Consider the following 18918-nt stretch of genomic DNA (forward strand, 5'->3'; position numbering starts at 1 on the left):
TGCACCACATGTGCACCCATGCTTATTTCAGGGGTGCAGCAGGGTGTTCTTTTGACACCCCTTCACCCTTGAAATTGCATTCTCACTTTGCGATTCGCAAATTGCTATTCGCAAATTGAGACTGTCTTCCCAGTCATTCCTATGGGCCTCTAGGCCCACAGGAATTCGCAAAATTGATTGCAAATCCTACATACATAGCATTTTGCGATTCTCAAATAGCGATTTGGAAAAAATCACTATTTGAGAATCGCAAAATGACTTCTTGTTACATATGGCCCTACATTTTTTTCATCTGGTATCAACAAATAGCAGCAGCAATATAATTGAAGCATAAGTGCCCAAAGTGCAAGGTGAACAAACAGTTCTCGTAAAGCTCTTGTGAACGGCGCAAAGTGACGAGCAAACAAAAGGTTAAAAATGACAAGAAGGGAGGGAATATGGGGGGCCTGGAACAGGTTCAGAGGTTGTATTTGTAAGCCACCACGTGCCACTGGGGAGGATGAGGACTTAGACTGATTGCTTGTAGAAACCTCGCTAAAATGGAGTTATGATGTGCTATATTGTGTCTCTAATTATGTTTCTTCCCCGCAAAGCCCTGGATTGACTATGACCAGTATGTACCCGCTGACTTACATATGTATGATATACCATAACGGAAAGAATTTTTAAGAAGCTGTCCGAACTGTTTTGCTAAGGTGAAAATAAAAATATTTTTTTAAAAAATGACAAGAAGTAGTGAGTAAACATTGTGCATTGATGAAAGCATGAATCAATAGTACGTGAGTATTCGATTGCAACGCACGTATTTAATAAGCATCTTTTTCAGCCAGGACTTGTCAACAGCATTTCAATCTTCTGTGGTTCAAGTCATCATCGTAACAAAACAATAAGTGAGCATGAAAAAGAAGATTGCTGCCTAGAAAAAAAAGGTGAAAATCGGGGTTTAATCAAAAATAATTTCTATGCAACCTAATTGAATTAGGAAAATAGGCCATATCAATAATGCCTGTGAAGAATTCCAGGGTAATCTGTAAGAACAGTTTGGCGAAAATAAACAAAAAGAACATTTTTGCTGGGTGGGTGTGAAAGAGCACACAGGTGACACACCTAAGTTAGATATGCAGGGAAAGTAACATATGAATCTTGAGAATGCCTGCTCTTGTAAAATCAAGACCAGGAGATCAGCACTTGGTTTGTGAAACGCGAGAGTACAAAAAACAAGTGCAGCCTAAAAAATACTTGCAGATAGTGGTGGAGGAGGTTTTCTTTTGCCCGCATGAGGGGGAAGCACAAGAAACAGCGCTATTAAGTCGCTGTGAAATGTAGAAAGCTTAGCCAGGAGAAAATGAGGAACTAGTTATTTAAGAGAGTTAGCAGAGTATGTTGACAAACACGAAGAGGGAATGGGCATACCTGTAAGAGGTGAATCCTATGCCAGGGAAGCAGTGCCACAGTATGAAGCACAGTTAAATCGAATTCCCTGGGTGTGCGCTGAAGCAGCATATAAACGGGGCTGATGTGACGGCATTCAGTGTGGGGAGCATCAAACAACGAATGTGCACGCTTCAGGCCAAGAAATACTGAGAGGAGTATTGAAAGGACGTATATCTGCTGTGTATAACCTGCTTAAGAAGGGGGCTGACGTGATGGTGTTCTGTGGCTGGCGTGTAAAGCATGTGTACTAAATAAAGAAATGTTCAATTGCACCAGAAAACAATGTAATGTTGAACTGGCCATCAATCCTTATAGTGATTAAGAATTCTCCAATTCTAAAACAGCTGGTAAGCTAGATGGACATAATTCTTTGCACAGTATTATGACTTACGTTCCTCGTTCAAAGAGTGTGCTGGCGGACACTCTATCCCATCATTAATCTGAGTCATCATTTACTTATGATCAGTCTGTAATTCCTTCTCATTGCGTCAAGATGGCACAAAAACAGATGGATATGGAGGAGCTATAAGATATTTTACCTAAAGTTCCCTATAAATAGATTTGATTAACTATATTTCAGCCCAGCCAACAGGCTATTTTGTTTGACCAAAGGACTTCCGGTTGGATGTTATGAAATATAGTTATGATTCAGCTGTTTCTGATCATAGAGTAATTTCTGGATCAGGTTTTGCAGTCTTTCTAGTGGCTATCTGTTTCGATGTACTGAAGTATGTTCTTGCTTGTCCGAATTTGTATCTAGGATAAATTCTTGCACCCCAAGCTTTTCAAATATTTGCTGCCCTTACCACTGGCTTAGACTTTTTACAGATTTCTTAACAGATCTTCCACCATCGAAAGGGATACTGAGGCAGATGGTTACGAGATACCGTCTCAGAAATGGTTCATTTTTGTCCTGTCTAAATTGCCAACAACTAAAGAAATGGCCCAGTAATTTTTGACTAATATTTTTCATCGTTAGGGGATACCTTGTACTATAATTCTGATTGAGGCACCCAATATCCTTCACATTATTAGAACGTTCGGAGCAATATCTGTGAGGTACTGCAGTGCTGCTCAAAACAGATGAGCTTTCATTAACCATATGCCACAGTTTCTTAAAACAATGGAACTTGTAGTGCGGTCATAGCTTCACCTTTCATATGTATGCAAGGTTTTCATCCAAAAGTTTTGTTCCATCTTCTCTTATTGAACCTTTGGTCCCACCAGCTATTGTTTATTTAAATCAGTTCCAGAAGCATATGCAACTTGTTTTTTAAAGTATGTATTCTAATAATGTTGAGTATGAAATACTATGCTGATCAATCAAAAAATCAAATCTTGCTTCCTTTTTACATGGAAAAAAGTTTGTCTGTCTTCTAGTTTTCTTCCTGTCCATACATTACTAGTAAAACATAAACCACAATTGTTGATCCATTTTTAATAAACCATCAGATCAGTCCTGTGTTTTTTGGTTGTTGTTTCCTGGAACGTGCAAGATTAATTTTGTCTTAAATGTGTTTCAATTGAAGCCAATTCTTCCAGATGCTTATGATTGGCTTCATTTAGAACCTCATCTAGTTGTGGTACAAGGATACCTTGAATATCCGGTTCAAGAAATTTGTTACGTACAAATGGTTTGATGTTCATTTCAATTTCTGATACATTAGATGGATTATCCTCCAACTGAGCACTCCAGGGAAGATGGTTAAGGTCATGATCCTTAACTAGTTCACGGTTTCTTTCACTGCCACTCTGATAAACTCAGAGGTTCAGGAAGGGTACACAGTGTTACATCTAATCTCCACCTGGCTTTTCAGGCTTCCATACGCTTGTTACCTGGACGGGTTTCCCATAAATCGCACAAAGCAGTTAGGGTGGCATCAGGGCTTCAGAAGTTAGTGGCAGGAGGGATATCAACCCTGGGTTTCTTCTTTTATTCAGCAAGCACCACATGTTTCTAGAAAAAGTAATCATCAAACTTAAAAGCAGGCCTTCCCAAGATGGTGGTCTGTTTATAGGAGGGTTTCTGAGATTCAAGAATTCACAATGTCATAGGGCCTTTTTCTGTGATGTCTATTCCTGTTTGAAGTGTACATATAAAAGAAGCAGTTACAAGTGGAAGAGACGAGCAACATATTTGTTGTCTATTTTTTTTTGTTGATTTTTTTTGTCATGATCTTTGAATCTGGTTTTTCCCTTGTTGCTTCTAGCAGTTTGGATTGTTTCTGCAATCTACTCCTAGATTTGTCTGGTTCTTTTCTCTTTCCAGATAAGGTGAAGTTTGGTGACTTGCTGATTAACACAGTGTTATATTCTTCTTCAATCAAAAGCCACAAGATTGCTAACAAATATTTTTTACCCTTGGTTGTTTTTATCCTCTTAAATAGAACCATCCTAAGGAGCATTTTGACATCTTTCATGTCTGTTATTCTTTGTAGGGTGTGTGTGGTTACCAGAAGGAGCACCCTTTCTTAAGGTAATCATAAAGGGTACTCAGCAGACCTTCTGTGGCCCAGTCTTTGACAGAACCAATTGAAGAATCACAAACCAGCAATCAACAGTATCGGCTGGACACTATTGACTGTCTTGCTCTGATCTGTAGAAGCACATACAGTTAGGATTGCCTAGACCTATGAATCTTTATCTCTACTTTGCTTACAGTGCTACAGGCTTTGTAGGTCTCTTGACCTACAATGCGCGCAAGCGCATTGAGGGAACGAGAATTCAAGTGGCCAAAATCATCGTCAAACCACGGGCTTTCAGCCGCGGTTTTCTTTAAGTTCACGTGATTCACGTGATTAAACATGCACGCGCATCGGCAGCATTTCTCCTGCACAAGGCTTGCAAAAGGCTCTCCTCCCTCCCCACATCAAAGGCATCAATCACCCTCCCACAGGCTTCCCCAGCGCTGCCCCACCCCCTACTTCACAGCCAGACCATCTGTTCCCTGCCAGACTTCTCACACCTCCGTCACAGCATGCCTGTGTACTTCAAAGGCTTATCACTTCACACGGCCGGCCGCAGGCCGTGCAACCAGAGCACTTCAGTTGGTGCGCAGCCCCCCTCCCAGCACTGCCTTGTTACTCTCGGCAGCCGTGAGTCCCTAAACACTTTTTATATTTAATTAGCAGCAGCAGCATTTCTCCTGCGCCAGGCCACATCAAAGGCTCTGTGCCACTTTCACCCACACAGCACCACTTACAGACACGCAACGCCACTCACACCCACGCAAGCCCACACTCACCCACGCAACACCACACTCACCCACGCAACACCACACTCACCCACGCAACGCCACTCACCCAAGCAACACCACTCACCCAAGCAACACCACTCACACACACAACCCCACTCATCCACGCAACCCCACTCATCCACGCAACCCCACTCATCCACGCAACCCCACTCATCCACGCAACCCCACTCACCCACGCAACACCACTCACCCACGCAACGCCACTCACCCACGCAACAACAATCACCCACGCAACGCCACTCACCCACGCAACGCCACTCACCCACGCAACGCCACTCACTCAAAGCAACGCCACTCACTCAAAGCAACGCCACTCACACACGCAACGCCACTCACACACGCAACGCCACTCACACACGCAACGCCACTCACACACGCAACGCCACTCACACACGCAACGCCACTCACACACGCAACGCCACTCACACATGCAACGCCACTCACACATGCAACGCCACTCACACATGCAACGCCACTCACACATGCAACGCCACTCACACATGCAACACAACTCACCCACGCAACCCCACTCGTCCACGCAACCCCACTCGTCCACGCAACCCCACTCATCCACGCAACCCCACTCATCCACGCAACCCCACTCATCCACGCAACCCCACTCATCCACGCAACCCCACTCATCCACGCAACCCCACTCATCCACGCAACCCCACTCATCCACGCAACCCCACTCATCCACGCAACCCCACTCATCCACGCAACCCCACTCATCCACGCAACGCCACTCATCCACGCAACGCCACTCATCCACGCAACGCCACTCACCCACGCAACGCCACTCACCCACGCAACGCCACTCACCCACGCAACGCCACTCACACACGCAACGCCACTCACACACGCAACGCCACTCACACACGCAACGCCACTCACACACGCAACGCCACTCACACACGCAACGCCACTCACACACGCAACGCCACTCACACACGCAACGCCACTCACACACGCAACGCCACTCACACACGCAACGCCACTCACACACGCAACGCCACTCACACATGCAACGCCACTCACACATGCAACGCCACTCACACATGCAACGCCACTCACACATGCAACGCCACTCACACATGCAACGCCACTCACACATGCAACGCCACTCACACATGCAACGCCACTCACACCCACGCAAGCCCACTATCACCCACGCAATGCCACACTCACCCAGCAACGCCACTCACACATGCAACACCACTCACACCCACGCAAGCCCACTATTACCCACGCAATGCCACACTCACCCACGCAATGCCACACTCACCCACGCAATGCCACACTCACCCACGCAATGCCACTCACCCACGCAACGCCACACACCCACGCAACGCCACTCACCCACGCAACGCCACTCACCCACGCAACGCCACTCACCCACGCAACGCCACTCACCCACGCAACGCCACTCACCCACGCAACGCCACTCACCCACGCAACGCCACTCACCCACGCAACGCCACTCACCCACGCAACGCCACTCACCCACGCAACGCCACTCACCCACGCAACGCCACTCACCCACGCAACGCCACTCACCCACGCAACTCCACTCACCCACGCAACGCCACTCACCCACGCAACGCCACTCACCCACGCAACGCCACTCACCCACGCAACGCCACTCACCCACGCAACGCCACTCACCCACGCAACGCCACTCACCCACGCAACGCCACTCACACCCACGCAAGCCCCACTTTTACCCACACAGCACCACTCGCACCCATGCAATGCCACTCACCCACGCAACACCACACTCACACACGCAACCCACTCACACACCCAACGCAACTCACTCAAAGCCACTCACACCCACGCAGTGCCACTTTCACCCACACTGTGCAGTGCACAATAGGTCTCGCAGTAGGAAAGTTGGAGCTATTTGTTTTATAAATGACAAAGCCCTTTATGTTTTTAAAATGAAAACAAAAACAAAAGGCATTGTTATTTGCAATTGTAATAGCTCCAACTTTCCTACTGCGAGACCTATTGGCAACGCCAGTGCTTGTTTTGTCTCTGGTTCCTTTTTCCAAAAAAGTCAGTAATTTTCCTTTTGTTGGGCAGTCTTTTCTCTCGTTTTATATTCTGCCCGTTCTTTTTTGGTTCAATCTGTTTTATGTTCCCTATTTCCATTTTCCAATCCACTCTTACTTTATTTTTGTTTCTTGCAAAGTCACTTTCATGTGGTCCCTGCTATTCCTGCTACTTTTACTTCATTTACTTTTCCTTTGTTTAACCTTAAAGTCAAATGTTTCTAAATGCATTTGTTTTATGTGCATAAATGCAAAGACTGAATAATAAAAAAGAATTCAGAGTCTAATATAATTAATGTAATTTCTGGATCAGGTTTTGCAGTCTTTCTAGTGGCTATCTGTTTCGATGTACTGAAGTATGTTCTTGCTTGTCCGAATTTGTATCTAGGATAAATTCTTGCACCCCAAGCTTTTCAAATATTTGCTGCCCTTACCACTGGCTTAGACTTTTTACAGATTTCTTAACAGATCTTCCACCATCGAAAGGGATACTGAGGCAGATGGTTACGAGATACCGTCTCAGAAATGGTTCATTTTTGTCCTGTCTAAATTGCCAACAACTAAAGAAATGGCCCAGTAATTTTTGACTAATATTTTTCATCGTTAGGGGATACCTTGTACTATAATTCTGATTGAGGCACCCAATATCCTTCACATTATTAGAACGTTCGGAGCAATATCTGTGAGGTACTGCAGTGCTGCTCAAAACAGATGAGCTTTCATTAACCATATGCCACAGTTTCTTAAAACAATGGAACTTGTAGTGCGGTCATAGCTTCACCTTTCATATGTATGCAAGGTTTTCATCCAAAAGTTTTGTTCCATCTTCTCTTATTGAACCTTTGGTCCCACCAGCTATTGTTTATTTAAATCAGTTCCAGAAGCATATGCAACTTGTTTTTTAAAGTATGTATTCTAATAATGTTGAGTATGAAATACTATGCTGATCAATCAAAAAATCAAATCTTGCTTCCTTTTTACATGGAAAAAAGTTTGTCTGTCTTCTAGTTTTCTTCCTGTCCATACATTACTAGTAAAACATAAACCACAATTGTTGATCCATTTTTAATAAACCATCAGATCAGTCCTGTGTTTTTTGGTTGTTGTTTCCTGGAACGTGCAAGATTAATTTTGTCTTAAATGTGTTTCAATTGAAGCCAATTCTTCCAGATGCTTATGATTGGCTTCATTTAGAACCTCATCTAGTTGTGGTACAAGGATACCTTGAATATCCGGTTCAAGAAATTTGTTACGTACAAATGGTTTGATGTTCATTTCAATTTCTGATACATTAGATGGATTATCCTCCAACTGAGCACTCCAGGGAAGATGGTTAAGGTCATGATCCTTAACTAGTTCACGGTTTCTTTCACTGCCACTCTGATAAACTCAGAGGTTCAGGAAGGGTACACAGTGTTACATCTAATCTCCACCTGGCTTTTCAGGCTTCCATACGCTTGTTACCTGGACGGGTTTCCCATAAATCGCACAAAGCAGTTAGGGTGGCATCAGGGCTTCAGAAGTTAGTGGCAGGAGGGATATCAACCCTGGGTTTCTTCTTTTATTCAGCAAGCACCACATGTTTCTAGAAAAAGTAATCATCAAACTTAAAAGCAGGCCTTCCCAAGATGGTGGTCTGTTTATAGGAGGGTTTCTGAGATTCAAGAATTCACAATGTCATAGGGCCTTTTTCTGTGATGTCTATTCCTGTTTGAAGTGTACATATAAAAGAAGCAGTTACAAGTGGAAGAGACGAGCAACATATTTGTTGTCTATTTTTTTTTGTTGATTTTTTTTGTCATGATCTTTGAATCTGGTTTTTCCCTTGTTGCTTCTAGCAGTTTGGATTGTTTCTGCAATCTACTCCTAGATTTGTCTGGTTCTTTTCTCTTTCCAGATAAGGTGAAGTTTGGTGACTTGCTGATTAACACAGTGTTATATTCTTCTTCAATCAAAAGCCACAAGATTGCTAACAAATATTTTTTACCCTTGGTTGTTTTTATCCTCTTAAATAGAACCATCCTAAGGAGCATTTTGACATCTTTCATGTCTGTTATTCTTTGTAGGGTGTGTGTGGTTACCAGAAGGAGCACCCTTTCTTAAGGTAATCATAAAGGGTACTCAGCAGACCTTCTGTGGCCCAGTCTTTGACAGAACCAATTGAAGAATCACAAACCAGCAATCAACAGTATCGGCTGGACACTATTGACTGTCTTGCTCTGATCTGTAGAAGCACATACAGTTAGGATTGCCTAGACCTATGAATCTTTATCTCTACTTTGCTTACAGTGCTACAGGCTTTGTAGGTCTCTTGACCTACAATGCGCGCAAGCGCATTGAGGGAACGAGAATTCAAGTGGCCAAAATCATCGTCAAACCACGGGCTTTCAGCCGCGGTTTTCTTTAAGTTCACGTGATTCACGTGATTAAACATGCACGCGCATCGGCAGCATTTCTCCTGCACAAGGCTTGCAAAAGGCTCTCCTCCCTCCCCACATCAAAGGCATCAATCACCCTCCCACAGGCTTCCCCAGCGCTGCCCCACCCCCTACTTCACAGCCAGACCATCTGTTCCCTGCCAGACTTCTCACACCTCCGTCACAGCATGCCTGTGTACTTCAAAGGCTTAACACTTCACACGGCCGGCCGCAGGCCGTGCAACCAGAGCACTTCAGTTGGTGCGCAGCCCCCCTCCCAGCACTGCCTTGTTACTCTCGGCAGCCGTGAGTCCCTAAACACTTTTTATATTTAATTAGCAGCAGCAGCATTTCTCCTGCGCCAGGCCACATCAAAGGCTCTGTGCCACTTTCACCCACACAGCACCACTTACAGACACGCAACGCCACTCACACCCACGCAAGCCCACACTCACCCACGCAACACCACACTCACCCACGCAACACCACACTCACCCACGCAACGCCACTCACCCAAGCAACACCACTCACCCAAGCAACACCACTCACACACACAACCCCACTCATCCACGCAACCCCACTCATCCACGCAACCCCACTCATCCACGCAACCCCACTCATCCACGCAACCCCACTCACCCACGCAACACCACTCACCCACGCAACGCCACTCACCCACGCAACAACAATCACCCACGCAACGCCACTCACCCACGCAACGCCACTCACCCACGCAACGCCACTCACTCAAAGCAACGCCACTCACTCAAAGCAACGCCACTCACACACGCAACGCCACTCACACACGCAACGCCACTCACACACGCAACGCCACTCACACACGCAACGCCACTCACACACGCAACGCCACTCACACACGCAACGCCACTCACACACGCAACGCCACTCACACATGCAACGCCACTCACACATGCAACGCCACTCACACATGCAACGCCACTCACCCACGCAACCCCACTCGTCCACGCAACCCCACTCGTCCACGCAACCCCACTCGTCCACGCAACCCCACTCGTCCACGCAACCCCACTCATCCACGCAACCCCACTCATCCACGCAACCCCACTCATCCACGCAACCCCACTCATCCACGCAACCCCACTCATCCACGCAACCCCACTCATCCACGCAACCCCACTCATCCACGCAACCCCACTCATCCACGCAACCCCACTCATCCACGCAACGCCACTCATCCACGCAACGCCACTCATCCACGCAACGCCACTCACCCACGCAACGCCACTCACCCACGCAACGCCACTCACACACGCAACGCCACTCACACACGCAACGCCACTCACACACGCAACGCCACTCACACACGCAACGCCACTCACCCACGCAACGCCACTCACCCACGCAACGCCACTCACCCACGCAACGCCACTCACCCACGCAACGCCACTCACCCACGCAACGCCACTCACCCACGCAACGCCACTCACCCACGCAACGCCACTCACCCACGCAACGCCACTCACCCACGCAACGCCACTCACCCACGCAACGCCACTCACCCACGCAACGCCACTCACCCACGCAACGCCACTCACCCACGCAACGCCACTCACCCACGCAACGCCACTCACCCACGCAACGCCACTCACCCACGCAACGCCACTCACCCACGCAACGCCACTCACCCACAGCAACGCCACTCACTCAAAGCAACGCCACTCACACACGCAACGCCACTCACACACGCAACGCCACTCACACACGCAACGCCACTCACACACGCAACGCCACTCACACACGCAACGCCACTCACACACGCAACGCCACTCACACACGCAACGCCACTCACACACGCAACGCCACTCACACACGCAACGCCACTCACACACGCAACGCCACTCACACACGCAACGCCACTCACACACGCAACGCCACTCACACACGCAACGCCACTCACACACGCAACGCCACTCACACACGCAACGCCACTCACACACGCAACGCCACTCACACACGCAACGCCACTCACACATGCAACGCCACTCACACATGCAACGCCACTCACACATGCAACGCCACTCACACCCACGCAAGCCCACTATCACCCACGCAATGCCACACTCACCCAGCAACGCCACTCACACATGCAACGCCACTCACACCCACGCAATGCCACACTCACCCACGCAATGCCACACTCACCCACGCAATGCCACACTCACCCACGCAATGCCACACTCACCCACGCAATGCCACTCACCCACGCAACGCCACTCACCCACGCAACGCCACTCACCCACGCAACGCCACTCACCCACGCAACGCCACTCACCCACGCAACGCCACTCACCCACGCAACGCCACTCACCCACGCAACGCCACTCACCCACGCAACGCCACTCACCCACGCAACGCCACTCACCCACGCAACGCCACTCACCCACGCAACGCCACTCACCCACGCAACGCCACTCACCCACGCAACGCCACTCACCCACGCAATGCCACTCACCCACGCAATGCCACTCACCCACGCAATGCCACTCACCCACGCAACGCCACTCACCCACGCAACGCCACTCACACCCACGCAAGCCCCACTTTTACCCACACAGCACCACTCGCACCCATGCAATGCCACTCACCCACGCAACACCACACTCACACACGCAACCCACTCACACACCCAACGCAACTCACTCAAAGCCACTCACACCCACGCAGTGCCACTTTCACCCACACTGTGCAGTGCACAATAGGTCTCGCAGTAGGAAAGTTGGAGCTATTTGTTTTATAAATGACAAAGCCCTTTATGTTTTTAAAATGAAAACAAAAACAAAAGGCATTGTTATTTGCAATTGTAATAGCTCCAACTTTCCTACTGCGAGACCTATTGGCAACGCCAGTGCTTGTTTTGTCTCTGGTTCCTTTTTCCAAAAAAGTCAGTAATTTTCCTTTTGTTGGGCAGTCTTTTCTCTCGTTTTATATTCTGCCCGTTCTTTTTTGGTTCAATCTGTTTTATGTTCCCTATTTCCATTTTCCAATCCACTCTTACTTTATTTTTGTTTCTTGCAAAGTCACTTTCATGTGGTCCCTGCTATTCCTGCTACTTTTACTTCATTTACTTTTCCTTTGTTTAACCTTAAAGTCAAATGTTTCTAAATGCATTTGTTTTATGTGCATAAATGCAAAGACTGAATAATAAAAAAGAATTCAGAGTCTAATATAATTAATTAGATAGCACCTTACTTGGCTCCATAGCTCAAGCCGTAACAGCATGACACCATAGTATTATTTCTGCTGGCTTGATAACTGTACAGTATAATCCTTTATCCCCTCCCTTTTTTGTAAATCACTAGCAGATCAGTTACAGAGTAACAATATGGAAACATTCTGTAGTGATACTTGCCCACCTATCTGGAATAGACTGTTGTCTCCCTTCTGATGTTCAAAACGTAGTTCAAGTGTTAGTTCCCCACTAACAACTTAATAATCGTGATCGGAGTTTGTAGGATATGGAATATTTTATCACCACCTCAACTGACTACAACCACCTTGTGGAATTACGGGTACTTTACAGTGACTAGAAAATCATGCGAAAATTAAACAATAATCAAAATGAAAACAATATATTACACTGTGTATACATTATATTATGTGACATGTGCGGATTTGAGACAGCTTATTGTTGATTACTAAACCATTTGTCTGTGTAGTGTTTAAATTGTTAAATAATTTGTGTGTCCCCTTTTAAGTGTGGAGGGAATTTTCCCTTTAAATGGCTTGTCTACACACTCAAACTCTATGACCCTGTTGAAGGCTTCGACCGAAACACGTAGGTCTCTTTGTTGCACAGTCTGTGGCTATGAAAATTTAATAATAGGATACTTACAATCCACTGGTGCCTGGCTGTGCTGCTTTCTTCTATGCCCTCGGATCGATGTAAACCCAAAGTGCTCTATTTGTGGTCGAGCAGCCTTAGGCCTAACACAGAGGAGTGTAAGACATTTGTTATACACACAGTGATTAATACATGGCAAACGACTCAAAAAGGAGATCCACACCAACTTTAGAAAAACAAGCTTCTTTTACAATTTATTTTAAGAACCAGATGTACGTTAACAGGCAAGTATGTTTCTCAATAAAAATACTTTTCACTTTAAAAAGGGGACACTTAGTTCAATTTTTCAGTTCTGCAATGTTAATCTATGGGAGGAAATCAAGAATGTAGTTTTGAAGTTATGTTTTAAAGGTAAGTACATGACTTACAAATCCAGTCTTCAAGGTCTGTGGTCAACATCAGGTACAGTTCAAATTAGTACCAAGACTACACCACCAGCGGCGGCCAGATGCAGAAGTCAAATTCAGGTCAGGCACCCAATGTAATCCAAAGGAGACTGGGGATGATCGAAGTTGCCCTGCTCACAGGTAAGTAAAGCGGTGCCAGGGGTCAATGCTCATGTAAATTCTGATGCTGTTAAATTCTGATGAAGGGACACTGTTGGGCAAGCTCCACAAGGCCCAGGAGCTTCAAGGCAGGGATGTCCTTTGTCGTTGGTAAAATCTTACTAGAGCATGTCGGGGGGGATTGTTTGGATTGAGGCTGCAGGTGTCGATGTAGAGTTCGGCGGGGGTCAGCCCACGGTGAACTCTTACTCAAATCACTGGGGAACCTTCACAGGACCAATGGTCCACTTCGACTCGGGCAGTGTGCGTCTGGTGCCGAGGTGGGTCCGGGGGCGGTTTTACGGTTCCTCAGGGCAGAGATCTTCGGTTTTAAAGTTGGTTTCTTCTTGGACAGGTCCACTGTCCACGGAAGTTCTTAATCTTTATTGAGGCAGGCAGTCCTCCCAGGGTTTTGGAGGTCGCTGGTACTGTAGGATGAGTCAACAGGTTGTAGCAAGGGCAAAAAGTAGCAGACAGGCTGGTAGGGCTGGCGCCAAGTAAGTCACTGGTCCTTCTTTCTTACTGGTGCAGCTCTTCGGTGTCCGTGCTTTGTAGGTCGTCAGGCATCTAACTTTAGGGTCTGGGGATGCCACCTAAATATTAGGTTTAGGGGCGTTACAGGGAAGTCACGTGTAGGGACCAATGGGTGTAAACCCTCGTTTATGCCACTGTCCTGTGAAAGGGGGGCATAGTCGAAGCCCTGATTGGATACGTCCCACCATCTTCAAGATGATGGGCACTGACAAAAGTGCTTCACTTTGCCTCCAGCACCTGAGCGGTGGAGCTGCCAAAGGGGGGAGGCACATCACCTATTCTCACTTAGTTTTCGCGTCGGTTCTCCTGCTAAAGGTGGAAGTTTGAACCGGGAGCTGCCATCTGCTGCTAGCAGCAGAGGCTGGGGTCGCATTGCAAAGGCGGCAAGCCCTTTGAGGCTTCCCTCTCGCACACTGTGCCTGCCTGGGGGAGGAGGTTTGACACCTCCACCAGGATGGGCTTTGCTTCTGGCCTAAGCAAGGGCTGTCACCCAACGGGTCCAGAAACATGTCTGATGGTAACAGGCTGCCTAAACCCAGTCCGAGACCACTCCAGGGTTCGTAGGTTTTCAGTGGGCACCTCTGAGGTGCTCTCTGGGTACATGTTTTAATAAAGCCAACACTAGCATCAGTGTGGGTTTATTATGGGGAGTTGTTTGGTACCAAACACTTCTGGCTTCAGTGAAGCTATCATGGTGCCAGGGAGCTCGAGTTGTTGAGTTTCTAGCCCAGGTACTCTCTATGACATCCCTGGCACTTACAATATTAAGAATAGACTTAAATATTGTAGGAGTGTATCTGCTCCTGCAGATATGCCCACACCTGAGATATAGTCCACCCTGCCTTAGGTTTTGTAAGGCCTGCCAGAGGTGTGACTTGCCTATACCTTAGACTCTGCTCCTTGAAATTACTCATGCCATGTCGACTTTGTTGATTTTCTCTGCACCAAGGCATGCATGCTGCAGAGGCAGTTTGCATGGCCTTGGTGAGGGTTGCTTAGGGGAACTTTTCAATGCCAATGCCCTAGGTTCCAAGGCAACCATTTACTTGGGACTTACTGGGAGGTCTGAAGTGGTGCCAATTGAGATACAGGTTTAGGGAAGGAGGTATGGAACCGGTGACCTTGTTGGCAGGGACCCTGTGCACTTTCAGTTGAAACCACATCTTTTTCCAGGAAAAAAGTGAGGGGCTAACCATGTCAAAAGAGGCACTTTCTCACATCTGGATAGTTAGCATTTTTTGTTTCTTGGAGTAAATATTTGTCATAATACTTGTTAATATATCAACAGTTTGTCAGGTGGTCTGCCAAATGTGATTTTTCTTGGCAAAAAGTTTGAAAAAATTTAAATAATTGACTTTTTATCCTTCCGTTTTCACTTTTTGTTTTCCAGTTCACCTTTGCAAAAATGTGGTTACTGTACGGTCAGTTTGAAATACGACAGAAAACTCTTACTCTAGCTCGAAGAGCTTTGGTAAGTATGTCTGTGTATTACATTTCATAGAAAACCAAAATAATTTGTAAGTAGAAATGTTTAGAACAGAGTATGATGTTTTGGGAATACATTTTATATTATTCTGTCCTCACTCAGGAACTACTTACCAGGTCCCTACTGTTATTTTCCAAACATAAGGATTTCGAAAGGGAAGTTGAGACTTGGCAGTTGCATGATGATTTTGCAACCTAATGGCTCCTGATTTAATGCTGGTCATACTTGCTTCTTAAGGTTTTAAGAATGTGTCCTATTTCTATTTTTGAAACAAAACAAAACTAAACTGCACCTCATGTGTACACTCTTAAGTTTCACATTTCTCAATAGAAAAGCTGTTGGAAAGACTTTCATTAGTCTGTTTGATGTAGAGGGTTAAACATTTGACACAGCTCTGCCCCTGATGCTGTGATTTGTCTACACCCGACTAACACTTTTATGCCCTCATTGCAGACTGCAAAGGTCATGTTCATTGCAAATCTAATAAGTCAAGTTAGCAGATACATACTGGTTTTGCTAGAATGGTTTAATGCAACTCTTTCTTTTTGGATGCAAAGGAAATATCAATTAAATTCTCTTTGTTTGGTGGTGCGCTTAGTTTTTAAACTGCAGGTGTGAGTTCCTAGCACCCAAGCTAAAAGCAAGTCACTTCAGGAAGATGAATTTGAATTTGAATTTAAAATATTTGTATAGCGCATCATTCACCAGGCGGTTTCTTGGCGCTGTGGAAGCAACTTTAGCAGTAGGGACGAGAACTGGCAAAAAGAAAAACAAGCATTTACAATGCAATGGTTTTGCCTTTGTTAAAGTTAGAGCTATTGGCATTGCTCTTGACATTATTTTTATTTATGTTTTTGTAACGTAAATAAATGGCATTGTCGTTTACAATGCCAATAGCTTAATCTCTCGCAAATGCCACACACAAACACCCAGAGAGAGCCCCCCCACACACACACAGAGCCCCCCCCCACACACACAGAGCCCCCCCCCACACACACACCCACACAGAGCCCCCCACACACACAGCCACACAGAGCCCCCCACACACACCCACACAGAACACGCAGGGCTTAAGTGGTGAAAACAGCACGACTAAAAATACAAAAGTAGGGGCTGGACAGCAAGAGCATTAAAAAAGTACGGGAAAAATTGCACATCAGGTCGGAACATTCAAGACTAGCCAGTGGGCGGGATTATTGTAGGGGCCTGGTGGCTCAATTAATTCCAATCTATAGAATGCGCATGCAAAGACATAAGGCAGCCGAGGCGCCCTCTCCCTGTGCCATAGCAACGCCGACAAGAAAGCGGCGGGCGTGCAACTCACCTTGCAGCTGCTTGAAGCGCCCCTCCAGCTGATTGTAGTTGTAGGGCACCTGGGCGGTGTAGGCTGGGGACATGCTGGTCGCCCGCCGACTCCATATGCCCACCTCCTCCTCTTGATCCTCCACCCCGTCTTCCCATCACCCAAATACCCCCATCCTCCCCTCAAACACACGTGGACTTCACTGGCCCATTTACCAGTTTTTTGACAGTTCTGCGTGAAGGGCCGACATTTTCCTGTGGCATTTACACAGGCTGCACTACAGAGACCGGGGCCTTGAAAAGCCGGTCTGTCCTGTAAAGATTAGCATGTTGCCACACAACATAGTGCCTCTGGACACCCGGAGTGTGGAAACGGCAGACCAGCAACCCGGCTGCACAGAGGGTTCAGCCTCCGACTCACCTAGTCTGGGAGGGTGGCTTCGAGGATCGACAGACACGTGCACCGCTTGGGAAGCAATCAGTAGTTTGGGGGCGTATATATTCTCAGCGCTGTGCAAAACGAAGCACTGCATTCATATATTTATCCCTGGTGTGGCGTTTAGTACTGACAGGCAGCCGAGCCGGTTTCGCTGCTTGTCCAAGTCCTCGGTGTAACTCTGCAGGCTCTCCCTGTCCACGAGAAAGGGAGATCGCGGCATTTTATGTTTTTTGTAACTCCATTAGGCTGTTTAGCACCTGTCAATGTTTTTCAGTGACAGAGAAAAGGCCGCACCTCTTTCCTTGAAGTAGGTCTCTTCCATTCGAGATCGGCGGGAGGGGGGTGGAGGGGGCTACTAACTAACCACAGAAAAAGTTTACACTGAGAACACGCAGGGCCTCTGCAATCTGCTGTTCGTGTAATGGTCTCAGTTTGTATCATTTCTGTTCCTATTGTAAAGCGCTCTGACGCCTTCGGGTAAAGTCCGCGCTATATAAAACTGCATAAATAAAATAAATAAATAAATAAAAACACCCGGCGGGCAGCAGGAGAGAAGAGGCTATAGAGAGCCCACCCTCTGACGTCACGCCGACACACCCACCCCACAGCAAAACACCCCCGAGGAGGGGAGGAGGCAGAGTGACGGGCGGAGCGCAGAGCAGAAGACACACGTGCACCAAACATCCATCACACGGGCAGCAGACATCCATCACACGGGCAGCGGACACCCATCACACGTGCACCAAACATCCATCACACGGGCAGCAGACATCCATCACACGGGCAGCAGACACCCATCACACGGGCAGCAGACACCCATCACACGGGCAGCGGACCCCCATCACAGCGGACACCGCAACCCATCACACGGGCAGCGGACACCCATCACACGGGCAGCGCACACGGCGGTGCTGCCGCCCCCTCCACCCCCGAAGAGATGCAGGCGGTGCTGGGCTGCCTCCTGGCCGCGGCCCTCGTGGGCACAGGTGAGGTCTCCTGTCTTTCTTATCTGCCCTGTACTGCGGGGGGGGGGGGGGGCCTCTATAGGGTCTTGTGAGGTGAGGACACGTGAGGTTCATCCATGGGGTGTGTTTCTGTCCTGCCGCAGCATCGGATCTTTATCTGTTTATTTATGTGTGCATTGCTCGAAGCGGGTGGGATCCGAGGGACACGACGCCCCCTACAGCTGTCACTTAAGAGGGGCAGCGTCTGCAGTGAGTCCCAGGGCGGGGCCGACGGCTGGACGAGCCCCCCTGCCCGGGTGCAGCTGCTAGATGTGTATCTGTACATATATGTGTGCATAGGTGGATGCGGGTGGGATCCGAGGGCCACGACGCCCCCATATAGCTTTAATTCAGGAGGGCTGTGTCTGCTGGAGGGTCAGGCAGGAGGGGGGTCACCTTGCTGTGAATCCCAGGGCGGGGCCGACGGCTGGACGAGCCCTCCTGCCCGGGTGCAGCTGCCATCAGATATCCAATCTCTACACGTGTAAAGGGGCCAGACCCCGGCAGGGGCGTTCATCCGCGGGGTCACTGGAGGCTTCCAAACGCGCACCTTTCCTCTGAGTG

General features: G+C 47.7%; 1 protein-coding gene across 1 annotated transcript in view; it reads left to right on the top strand.

The window, feature by feature from the left end:
• CRNKL1 (crooked neck pre-mRNA splicing factor 1) overlaps positions 1 to 18918 on the top strand; it is a 168764-nt gene that overhangs the window by 112445 nt on the left and 37401 nt on the right. Inside the window, exon 10 of the mRNA XM_086927520.1 lies at positions 15514 to 15594. Coding sequence (XP_086783646.1) covers positions 15514 to 15594 — 81 coding nt within the window. The remainder of the gene's footprint in view (positions 1 to 15513; positions 15595 to 18918) is intronic.

Source organism: Lissotriton vulgaris, chromosome 6 (assembly GCF_964263255.1).
Source record: "Lissotriton vulgaris chromosome 6, aLisVul1.2, whole genome shotgun sequence".
In the NCBI taxonomy this organism is placed as follows: domain Eukaryota; kingdom Metazoa; phylum Chordata; class Amphibia; order Caudata; family Salamandridae; genus Lissotriton; species Lissotriton vulgaris.